Source organism: Capricornis sumatraensis, chromosome 4 (assembly GCF_032405125.1).
Source record: "Capricornis sumatraensis isolate serow.1 chromosome 4, serow.2, whole genome shotgun sequence".
In the NCBI taxonomy this organism is placed as follows: Eukaryota; Metazoa; Chordata; class Mammalia; order Artiodactyla; family Bovidae; genus Capricornis; species Capricornis sumatraensis.
In genome coordinates, this window is record NC_091072.1 from 19,737,093 (window position 1) to 19,749,740 (window position 12,648).

General features: G+C 37.2%; 1 protein-coding gene across 1 annotated transcript in view; it reads right to left on the minus strand.

The window, feature by feature from the left end:
• Positions 1-12,648, minus strand: part of TNKS (tankyrase) — a 149,558-nt gene that overhangs the window by 5,705 nt on the left and 131,205 nt on the right. Inside the window, exons 21-26 of the mRNA XM_068969716.1 lie at positions 7,182-7,302; positions 6,798-6,895; positions 5,182-5,256; positions 4,391-4,496; positions 3,657-3,843; positions 1,700-1,856 (exon numbers count right to left, since the gene is read on the minus strand). Of these exons, the coding sequence (XP_068825817.1) occupies positions 1,700-1,856; positions 3,657-3,843; positions 4,391-4,496; positions 5,182-5,256; positions 6,798-6,895; positions 7,182-7,302 (744 nt within the window). The remainder of the gene's footprint in view (positions 1-1,699; positions 1,857-3,656; positions 3,844-4,390; positions 4,497-5,181; positions 5,257-6,797; positions 6,896-7,181; positions 7,303-12,648) is intronic.

Consider the following 12,648-nt stretch of genomic DNA (forward strand, 5'->3'; position numbering starts at 1 on the left):
GTAGACATATTTTTAAATCACAGGCACACAAATATACTAACATTCATTTAATCATTCCCTTTTTGCTAAATATTTAGTTTGTTTAAAATTTTCATTATGATAATCGAGACAGCAATGAACATCCTTCTAGGTACTTTTTGGGGGATGTGACTGTCACTGATTTTATCTGAAACAAATTTCTTAAGGTAGAATTACTGAGTCAAAGTGAAAATATTTTTTCTAGAAGCTGGGCATTTCTGATTTAAAACGAAAAATCTAACAAAAGTATTCTTTGGTAGTTGAAAAACTCTTTATTTGTAAACAACGGCAAACTGGCACATTAAGTTGCAAAAATTAAACTAGTACCTAACATATCTGTATACCTAAGTCCAGTCTCTCAGTCGTGTCCGACCCTTTACCTACACCCAAATATTGCTAAGGTTTTATTTATCCTATTTGCTCTATCATGTAGACTTTCCCCCTACTTGTCTATATACTAGACAGACACACAGAGAGATTCAGATATGTTTCTCCCTGAGTCATTTCAGAGTAAGTAATATACCTCGTCATGGTTTTTTATCCCTAAATATGCCAGTATTTATTTCCTAAGAATAGGGATATTCTCATATATAAGTTTAATACTGACATAAAACATTTTTTTAACATACCATTTATATTTCAATTTTAACTGTGGATCTAATAACGTCTTTCTCTTCTAGTACCAGATCTACTTTGGGGGGAGAATCTGCAGTTAGCTGTCCTGTCTCTCGGGTTTCATTTAACCTGAAAGCTTCCTCCCTCCCTCTCTTCCTTCCTTTCTTTGTTATCCGTATGGAATCATAAATTCCTATTCTTTCCAATGGTGTAAAATTTATTACTATACTTATTCTGATGTTCAAATTATTTCAGATTTGGCCACTGGGAGCCACTCTGAGCTGACTTTGTGTCCCTGTGACATGCTCCCATCATTGTTTTTGAGGACTTCATTCCTTTCTGGTGTAACCAGTTCCTAATCTGCTCCAGCCCTGGAATTAGCTGTTTCTTCAAAGATCCTTTTATGGGGCATGGTATTACAGGCCAAGATCTGGGCTTGAGGAGTCCTCATTACTACTGGGTTTTGGTTTTCTTTTTTTGCTTTCAGCAGACAGTGCTAAGAAATTCATGCACATAGGTACTCATATATATACATGTGCCTAACACATATCTCTTGTTCATAAACCTATACATACATATACTTACATGTGTACAAACATATACACATTTACTAGGAACCATTTATTCCTATCAATACCTCCAATCTCTGTCTGTCCCTAGAGTCATTCTTACCTTCCCTCATTCCATATTTACGTCTCTTCGTCCACAGTGAGAACCCAGTTCCCCAAATCAATACATCAACATATTTACTCAAGTGCTTAATCCCAGAATACACCTGAAAGAGTTTGAAATCTCTGCCCACAATCAACAGATCTAAATGAAATCCAGTATTTGTTTGCAATTCTTCGCACTACTCCACACCTCACCTGGCCCAAGACTGCTGGCATATAATAAGACATTGTTTCCGTGTATATAATCTATTTTTTCTCCTTTTCAATCCATTTGAAAATTCAACTAAATTCATATTTACATTATTACATTAAATGGTTTTAATTCTTATGTGGTCTTCGCATTTTGAATCAACTGTTTACAGTAGCCTGTCTCGCTTATTTCACGAGCACCATACCTGCTCTCCTCTGTAGATGACGTATTCGGCGTAGGCCAGCCCATTCACACTTGGCCTCCCAATGACAGAGTGATGGCCTGGAGGGGCGTGGGCCATTTTCATGGTGCTGAACTGCAGAAAGGACTTGCCAAGGGTCACTCTACAGAAAAGCATTTGCCTGAAGAAAAAAGCAAAGCAATACTTTGGGGGAAGCTTTAAATCTTAGAATGGTATAACTGGTAGATTTATTGATTTTTTTAAAAAGATAGTTAATGTAAGGCAAGCTAATTTAAATGTCATTTTTAATGTTATGAGTAGGAATAGGATACGATTTGAAATACTGATTTACTATAAGCAGTTAGCAGGTTCAATAGTTCCACTTAAAGTTTAAAGTGGTTTTGGTATAGTTTAGAAATCAATCACAGATAACACCTGGCAAGTTTTGACTAGTGGAAAAAGACAAATACTGGTGAAACTGCATTCTGGAAGAATGAGTATGGATGGATAGGAGGAAAGGGAAGAAAATAAGCAGATGGCAACAGCGTCTGAAGTTAAAATTAGGTTTACTCATTATGAAGATGTAAAGTCTGAGATGAGATAAAGAATAATAATAAAAGTGGATTATATATACAAATATTTAGCTTCAATATATGGCCAGAAAGTTCACTACCTGAGTGAAACATGAATTGAGGCAGTTGTTAAATATTTGGAGGAAAAGAAAGATTGATTGGGAAGAGAGTGTATTAAATAAACTAGGCGTTGGCAAACTATGGGCCAAATCTAGGCTGCCATCTGTTTTTGTAAATAAAACTTTATTGGAACACAGACACATTCATTACAGGCTGTCTGTAGCTGCTTTTGTATAAGCACAGAGCTGAGTCATTGGGACAGGGATCCTACAGCCTAGAAAGCCTAAAATATTTACCACTGTGGCCTTTTGAAATAAAAGTCTGTAAAACCTTAATAAATACTTGAACATATGAATAGACATCTTAACTAAGCTATAAGATTTGGTCCTACTGTTAACTGTAAATAGTTATTGTTCAATCAAGTAGTTTTTAAATAATGAAGTATGATCTGTGCATTATGACTAAACAAATATTACTGTGAATCAAAACTGTGCTAGACCCAGTTTAACTGAATCCTGCCTAGGCTGGCTTTTTTAGTGTGATGCTACTGGTGATGTTGGCTTGGCATCAACTGTGTCCTCTTGTAGGTCCCAGAGGAAAAGGTTTGGACGTGCATTAGAAGGAAGCTTTTTGAGCTCTATTTCCACACTGTGGTGGCACTATAGTGCCATAGGACTCTGCCTGCTCAGCCTGCTGGGCCCACTGCCATGGCTATACCCAGTGTCCATATGTCACACAAAGTGTGACCTGACAGCCCTCGCTCCTGCCTTCTGCCTCCTGCCCCAGGGCATCCGTGTTGCTATGGAGACAGGAGAAGATGCAGGCCCTGCCTAGCTGGCTCATGTCTGCTCGCCAGCTTGCCCTGTGCCTGTGTGTGGCCTGCAGATGCAGTGGCCCCAGTGTGGGATACCAATACCCTGTGGGGCAAACGCTGGTGGCCCAGGAACAAACGAAAGATTCTACTTGTTTAGAGAAGTTATGTGCTCTAGTTCAAATGTGACCAGTGCTAGAGGTTCCTTGTTCTCCAGAAATAATTCTCAGTCTTGTCCTGAATCTGAAATAAGGAGAGTAGAGCCCAGGGAGAAAGTCAAGATGGAGAGAGCTTCGCTGTAACCCATGACTGGCTTTTCCCAGACAAATACCTGGCTTTTACCACAGCTGCTGTCGGCTCTGCTGTCACTGCTCTGATTAGGGCAGGGGCAGATCAGCTATTCCTATCTAACCCCCAAGATGGTCTGATTTGTTAGGAGTAAGAGTGAGAATGACCTGTGACTTCTGCAGAGCCTGAGAAACTAGTCTGGTCCATGACCTGAGAATAGCAACCCTTACACAGAAGGCACGATGCTCACCTGTGACATATATAACATGACCGGTCTTTGTGCGTGGGACAGCCTGTTCCTCCTCCGATTCCATAAACATATTGGTTGCTTTTAGAAGAGTTTTCAGCAAAATAAATCCCAGCACCAAACATTCCTCCTATATATGCATGTCGCTCATCAAACCCTTTATGAATAATGGCATTAATGAAAGGAGAACCTAAAAATATAAAGACAGATCAGTTTTGAGCACTTTCTAGAACCTCCATTAGCTACATACTATTTGCACTTGGCAGGGTAACACTAATAATGCTTATATGGGAAGTTTACTCTGTAGGATGGTCTGCGATACATAAATTACTCTCATGTACTAGAATTTTACCAGGGATTCATAGTGAGATTTTAGATAGCAAAGTACAACGTAACTTTGAAAATACAGATTATTTTACACCCGGTATTGCTTTAAGCAAAAACAGATAATCCAATAAACTAAAACAATTCTGCTGAACCACTACAAAAATAGTGTTTCACCATCTAGATGGCTCAGCATGCAATTTAAATTATGAGACAATTTCAGATAAATTATTTTCATTGTACATGCCTTGGAAAGCCCATATGTGTAATGCTTTAGAAAGCTGGTACCAACATGTAATGAAAAAGATAAATAAATAAAAACCATTTTTAACATGACACGAATACAGTCAGTATCACAGGCTTTTCACCTTCCTGGAGTTTGCAAACAGAGCTGATGACCAGTGGGTGCTCACCGTGAAACAGCATGCGCTCATTGTGGTGATTGTGATTCTCCTCGGACACTTCCTTCTGTCTGTGGCAGAACCGCTCTCTTAACTTCTTGTTCACAACTTTCTGAATCTTTAAAGATGAGGAGGAAAGAAGCGAATCAATGAAATGCATGTTAACCGGCAGTTTATAATTTAAAATAAAAAGTATGTTTTTCTTTAGGGAGGTTCAATTTTTGTTTCGTTTGCTTAAAACATTATTTAAAAACGATACAGTTTCCAGGTCACTATAATTCAGTTAATACTCTGTTTTTCAGTGACAATTTTCAACTACACTTTTTGTTCGTTATCTACACCTGACCTGGCTATGCTTCAAAATCACCTGAGGACTTCAGGTTGTAGGGGCCTGTAAATCTGGACTTTCAGAAAGCTCCCCAGGTAATTCTGATGTGCACTGGTGTAATATCAATAGGTCCATTAATCCAAAGGGTTAAACCATTTATCAACAGATTTTATTCATCTTTATGACACCCCTTTGAAAAAAGCATATGGCAGTCATTTATTTCATGTTATGAATTAAAATACTGAGATTAAGAGAGATATGCATTCTGATATAATCACTGACTCAATCAGATTAAAAATCGAGGCCTTTAATACTAGTTTGAAATCGTGAAAACAGAAATTACAGTTCAAATTTGTGGGTGAGCTGGGAGTCTTATCACCATACTGGTCTCATGAATGTCAACAGATCTAGCTTATATCTGATAGTCAGGCAAGCTGTGCAATCCAATTTTCACCCTGAAATGCTCAAAACTTACTCGAATGACATTGTATCTGTTGAAGATGCCTCCAGCATTACCACCATCTCGGTGTTCTCGAATTGTACTTTGCATCTACAGAACAAAACAAAACAACTTTCTGAAAATATGCTGGTGTGGAATTCTGAAGACATTCCTCCTGTTTTCAATCAACATTTTAATTCTACTGTATTGTTTCATGAATGAGTCTAAGACTCAGCACTAGTAAGTAAATAGGAGTTCACTATAAATGAGTCAATAAGTTTAGTGAATAAGTATTTCTGGTGAGAAAATAGACATAAATATCAAACTTTTACACTTTCTATTTATTTTTTAATAAAAGCTTTGAAAGGTCTTTCTGCAAACACCATGGGGTAAAATACCATAGTAAGTCATCCACAGTACTGTTTTTTGTTATTGAGGAGAACCAACATTGTGATTAAGTCAAACTAAAACTCCTACTGATGTTGAACTAATACCCCATTGCACTAGTGCTAAAAATAAACAGAAAAAATTGATAAAAATCAATACATTTTTGTCCCTTAGGTGAAAAAGTCCACGTCATCTCTTTGCTCTGGGATCTCAAAGTATATTTGCACAGACGGGGGAAGCTGGGTATAACTTGTAAGTAAGTGGAATAACTATCTTCTGAACACTACTTACCCTTCTACTCTTCAAATTAAGAATTATGATAGTTTGAAAATTAAGATGTTTTAAATTCCTGAGTTTCTCAGAGAACTGACTCAAAGTGTTGATTCTCTATCTCACTGCTCCCTTTGTGAAGTTAGTCACTACATTTTTGACCTTATAATCAGAATTTATTTACTATAAGGAGAATGACTACTCAGTAAGACAGGAGAAAACAGGATGCTTTCCTGCTAAACTAAGAACGAGCTTCAATGCTACCCTGGGGTAAGGGTCCCGAGACCCTGGGATGGGAATCATGTCAGCACTAATTAAGAGGTGGAAAACAAACAAAAACATAGGCATGCCTTTCTCTGCTAAACGCTGGAATTAGTTAGGAAGCTTATTTATTATGATAATGCCATTAGGCACTTTGTGATGTATAAGCTAAGTGAGGCATAAGCCATCAGGAGAGGGGGCATCTCTGTGGCATCACGTCTACCAGGAGGTTCATACAAAGTCTTACTCTGGTGCTTTAAAATAACTGACTGTAGAAATGAAAGGTGACTGGAGTTATGAGGCAGGTTTCCTAAGCACACATTACTTTATAACCACATTTTAGAACTTTGATGAAAATGAGAAGATGTTTATTATTTATGAGACAAGATTCTCACTCCATGTTATTTTTAGGTAGCATTTTAACAGTATAAAAAAATAGTTCTATAGGGTCTCTTTACTTCTACGAGTTTCAGGAAAGTGTCCAGAGTAAAAAGGCACCTGTGGCCCACACACTGGAAACCCTCGGGGTTCTGATGCGAAAGCAACATAGAGCAGTGCTGCCTCTACAGCCCTGCTTTAATGCTGGCAACATGCCACCACAATGGCTAAGGGAGACAAGACAATAAACAGGCAACAGGCCGTCAGTCAATACAAGACAAGTTTACCTCTCCTGGAAACACAGATGTAAGCAGGGATTTCAGGGAAAGATAATGACAAATTCTGATGTACATTACCTCCTCTTCTACTGACTGATACTCTTTATCTTCTGGAGCAAGATCCAGCAAAATGGTTCCCTGATTAACACAGTGAAAAGTCAAATAAGGATTGGTGCCTGCAGGGGAGAAAAATTAACATATTAAACAAAGGGCTACACTATCCATGCTCCTGCTAAACTAAGAACGAGCTTCAATGCTACCCTGGGGTAAGGATCCCCAGGTTGGGAAGATTCCCTGGAGAAAGGAACAGCTAGCTACCCACTCCAGTATTCTGGCCTGAAGAATTCCATGGACTGCATAGTCCACGGGGTTGCAAAGAGTTGGACATGAAATGAGTGACTTTCACTTCGCAGGACACTTTATCACTAATTTCTGAAACCTCTTTATTTTTCAATAGCTTACCTTGTTGTCCACCTAGGAGTCTTTCTACTCCCTTGATTAATTTATGGCGGTGTCCATATGCATTGATGCCTATTTCTTTCAACTCTTCATGACCCATATCAGCCAACACATCTAGGGTAATCTGAAAAATGAAACAAAATTGCTAAATCTTTAACAGTTCATCAGATGATGAAAACTTTTCCATTTGTCTTCAGTGTTCCAGTATCCAGTCAAATTAAGAAAATTCTTGTCTCCTTTATCAGCATGAACTTAAATCTTCTTAAAGTTGCCTTCATAATCTTACCAGGGTTTTGCTCACTTGAAATACTCCTTGATTTGCTTTCAGTCCATGGAGAAGGAAAATGGGAGAAACAATGCTATAGAAATGATCACTGCCATTTTTCCTTTTGATTATTTCATTCTACCACATTTTGCTTGCCTCAAGATATAAGAGGAGACAACCAGCAGCTTGAAAATGGGGGAAATACCAGATCTCAATATCCAGAAGGAGGCAAAGATGAGAATGGCTCAGCACAATGAAACAGAAGAAGCTTCAGGGAAGTAGGATTTATATAAAAATAAGAAAGAACTTCCTAGTGCTAAGAAATATTCAAGCATGGAAGAGGCTGCCTGAGAAAGTAGCAAGATTTATATCACAAGTATTTAGTTAGATTACAAACCATCTTATATAGAAACTATATAAAGAATTCCATTTTGGAGAAAAGAGAGTAGGTAGAATTTGTAAGAGTTTAAAAGCCATCTAACAATCCCTGAAGTCTAACATACATTTTATTTTTGTTCAAAACAGTGGTTTAAAAGTTTTGGTCTTTTTTTTTTTAAGTTTTGGTGATTTATCCCTGTAAACGGAGGTAGTTCGCTTCTACAATTCGAGATCTAAGGTCTCTAGTCCTTTCTTTGTTGACTGAAAGTAGCTGCGCCTCTACTGCCACCCAGTGGTGGTGCTCTGAACGCATAGGGTGAAATCTCCAGTAGCGGCATCTCCTGAATTTTCACCTCAGAAGCTGGTCCTGTGACAAGCCAAGTACTACTTCACAAGATTAGCTTTTGATTTTCTTTTTCCTTGGGAAACAGAGAAATCCTTTGATAAACACTCTTTTCCAACTCAAGATATTTTTATCCATGGCCTTCTCTACCTTTATACTTGCATGTAACATTTTAAAAAACTAACAAATTAGGTCTGGAACTCTGATGATTTTTACTGTCAGAATAAAATATTATATAATGAGTCTGATCTTCTCAGAGCAAAAAGCATACATCATTCACTCTTTGGAAATAATTTGCTATATTGCTTCTAAGTGGCCATTTAAGAAATAATCTCTTCATTGCACAAAATGGGCAATTCACTTCCAATCACCCAAAGAAGTTTTCCGCAGAGCTTCTAAAAAAAAACACAGTTCTGAAATGTACATCTTTGAGACAGCAAAGTTTGCAACATAATAGGAGTCTTTACATTTTTAGCTAGATGTGATTTTAATATAATTTGGAAACCATGTACAAGGTTTACTACAGTATTGATATTCCACTTTTTTCTTCTAAACTTCAGATCAGGTTGACATAAAAACAGGATCTCATATCTTATGTGGCAGCTTCAATTTAAAGAGTCTTTTAGCTTTTCTGAATTGATACGTATAGTGTATGTCTGAAAGAAGCAGAAACCAGGCCAACAAAACATAGTATTAGGTTCCAGAGAAGAAATGGAGAACGTTTGATACATTTGTTCATTATGTGATTCCAATCGTGAAATGAATACCTCATTTCATCCTCATAATGACCCATGTTATACTATTACTGTCCTTATGAAGAAATTCAGGCTCAGTGAAATCATAAAAACAGTATACAGAAGAGCTGAAATGTATTGCCTTATTTGTCTTTCTCTTTGCTTATTTGTCTTAAAAGGGATGACTGGAGAGCTAAAATAATTAAACATTAAATTTAACTGCTTTGAGTTACATGGTACTCAATTTGTCCTTATATTTATTGGAATTGGGGACTAGAAAACCTTAAATAACTAGCTACTGAATTTACATTTATGTTCACTTGTTCATTCATTCATACATAATGTATTTAATGAGTACCTTCTATATGCTAGGTATTTCCCCAAAAGTGACTAATTAAACATTTCATTTAATTCTAAAATGACCCATTACAGCTCAGAAAGGTAAACAGCTGGCCCCAGGTGGTAGTGAAACAGTGGGGCCAGGGAACAAACAGAACACTAACACTACAGGTCATGACAGTTCCTCTACCAAGGAGATAAAAAGTCAACACAAATGTCTGGTAAAGGTCGGTCAATGTTTTGGAGGAATCCCATGGGAACTCTCAGGAAGGCTACTGTGTTGAGGTTATAAGTGGGACTGGGAACTAAGAAAGGAACAGGAAGGGGGTCAGGAAAGGTTCTTAAAAGAAGGTAATAATTCAGCTGAGGAGGAAGACTTAGAGGAAGAAGGGAAGAGTGTTTACGACAAAGGGAACACTATATACAAAAGGAAAACCAAGTGAATATAAAACATCTGAGAGACTCTAGTATTAATAATAAAGTTCAAAATGGTTAGTGTATAATGTATATACAGGAACAAAAAAAAGTGATGGACAGAGCAGTAGGCTAAGAGCGGGGCTTTATGGGTCTTACACATCAAGCGAAGATAGTGTCCAAAGTGCCCAAGGACACCTTCTCAGCAGAGCAATACAAACTGTATTTCAGGAGGACGGTGGTACAAAGGGCAGATCTGGACGGGAAAGTGACTGTGAACAAGATGACGATGGTGGGGTGGAGGAGACTGGAAGGGGTGAATTGGAGAGCAACTTCAAAGGGAGAGATGACAGGGCTTAGTAACAGACATGGTGAAGGAAAAGAAAGGCATGGGAGTAAAGGTTATTCCAAATTCTGATGATGAGTGAATATGATATTACTGTATTAATAATAAAAGAAGTGGAAATAGCTGGAAGGTGGATTTTAGACACGTTTCTCCAAGATTCAAAGCTTTTATACTGCTAAAAATGTTTTTCTGAAAATTTTTAACTCACTTAAAAAAAAAACAACGTAGTTACATCTAGGAAATTACAAGTTTGTTGGGCCAGTTATTTATATTCAACATGCATTAAAACCAAATTATAACCTTTAACACGAAGATCACCCATCTATCAGTTAAATCATCTTACATATAAAGCAAATTTCACTTCGAGAATGTTACTTTAAGAAGAGCTGCCTCCTGTTTCTAAGATTTATTTATTTTCTCTGGGGTGGAGGGAGAAACACCGGGGTTTTAATGAAAAAGGCCTTTCTTTTACGTTGCTAGGTTGCAGGCTATAGTAACAGATATTAGAATTAACTTTGCAATCATGTTCATAATTAATTTACTGAGTCCATGCTTTTGTCTTTAGATTCCGAAATAAAAATTGATTTGGTCACTTTTCATATATATACGTGGACCAGAAGTATGCTCACAAGGAGTCTTCTAAGTCATAGCATTTATGTTGCAGGAATTGCAATGTAAATCAAAGAGCCTTTCCCACAGAAAAAGTATCATAGTCAGGAAGCTAGGTTACAGAGAAAGGGCCCGAGTGACACTGGTACGACACTTAACTGTAAAGGACATAGGTATATATTACTTAATACAGAACTTGGCAAAATATATATGACAAGCTAGCTAAGAGACTTCTGAGAGAATAACTGTGAAGGTAAGAGGTAGGGGGGTGGTGCTCTGAGGAAGAGAAATAAATGATCTTCCTTCCCCACTCCACTGGGAGAAAAGTATCTATCGGAATGGAAGTAATACTCTGTTATGTGTCAAAGCATCTCAGGAAACAGAATGACTGGCTCAAGATCAGTAATAGACAAGAACTAAATGGGTACAATGCACACACACCATAACACTTCCCCTCACCTCATGAATACCTTGACCTCATCACATTCTACTGGACTGATGTAGAATGTTAACAGCAGAAAAGTCCTCTGGATAAGTTATGGAAAGGGTTACGGAACTTATTACTCTAGAACTAAAGGCTAGTCAAGAAACAATTGTAGTCAAAATAAAACTTTTGATTGCTTGAAGACTGGGCCAGAACATAGTCACACACAGTTCCATACAGAGAATGATAATATTATTTGTCTGCAGGGATGGAATTAGGCTAGGTAATACACGTTAAATGGAAGCGTCAACATATTGATTAAAAAAAAAGGATAGAGAAATTACTCTGGCAAAAGGAAAATCAATGGAACCATTTACTCAGAACAAAAGTGCAATGAAAAAGATAACAATGAAACGGATGAAACTATGATAAGCTGTCAAAAGGACCAACTGTAAGATTAAACTATTAAAAACAATAAAATAAGTATGCCATAGGGTACCATTACTATAAAAGAGAACATATAAAGTAAAAAAGAAAAAACTATGATGCAAGCTGACTAAAACAGTAGAGGCTGAACTCCTTTGAAAAATGGCTAACTGGAATGATTTGCTTGAATCTGGGTCTTTGTTTTTACTAAGCAAAGCTATGTGAAATTTCACAGTTATTGTGGATATGATTTGGGAAAAAGGGAAATGGCCAGAATATGGCTGTAGCAGAGGATACTGCTCTTAAGACAGCTTTAATACCTTCAGGGAAGGGATAAGGGAAGAAGAGTATTACAGTGTAGGATATTCCCAAGCCAGAGGGGGAATCAATGGCAGGTGAAGCTTAAAGGCAAAGGTAATTATTATAGCATTTATAAAACCTCTACCACCAGACAGAAAATACAACCATTGCCTCATAAAAGCATATTTTAAAAACTGGCACAGCAGTACAAGGCTGGGAATTTTAATTATCTGGACTTTTGAAAGTATTATTTTATTTTACAGGTAAGGCGAGTGATAGGTTAAATGCCTTAATCAGAATCAAGGTCTTTTTTCATTCCAGTGCTACTTCTACCCAACCGTTTTGATCATTAAAGATCAACTACAATATTTAGTATAAAGAAATTTAGCTAAAATGAAAGACATCAGAAAATAGTGACATAAAAAATCTTTCATCATTGATATGAAAAAGATCTGGAGTTTTAAATTAACTCTGAACTGACTATATGCCTACAAAGAAATCAGAATGGGCCAGAGAGGCCAGTGAAGAATCTGGACACTATATCCATAAAAAGAATAACTAAAAAAGAAGATGAATTTATTATGCTAAATTAGGAGAAACTTTGTAGGGGTGGGTAGTTGATTAGAAGGATAAATCCACAATAAGTTTACTAGGTCTTAGAAATGTAAGAAGGGCTATAGTTATGCTGCAGCGAGCTGACCCTCAAAAAGATATGTCCAAGTTCTAATCCCCAGAACTTGAGAAGAACCTTATTTGAAAAACTTTTTTTTTTTACATCTTTGCAGATGTAAATTCAGTTAAGGATCTTGAGATAAGGAGATCATCTTGGACTAGGTGGGGAGGGCTTAAACTCAGTGCAAGCATCCTTACAAATGATACCCAGAAGAGAAGA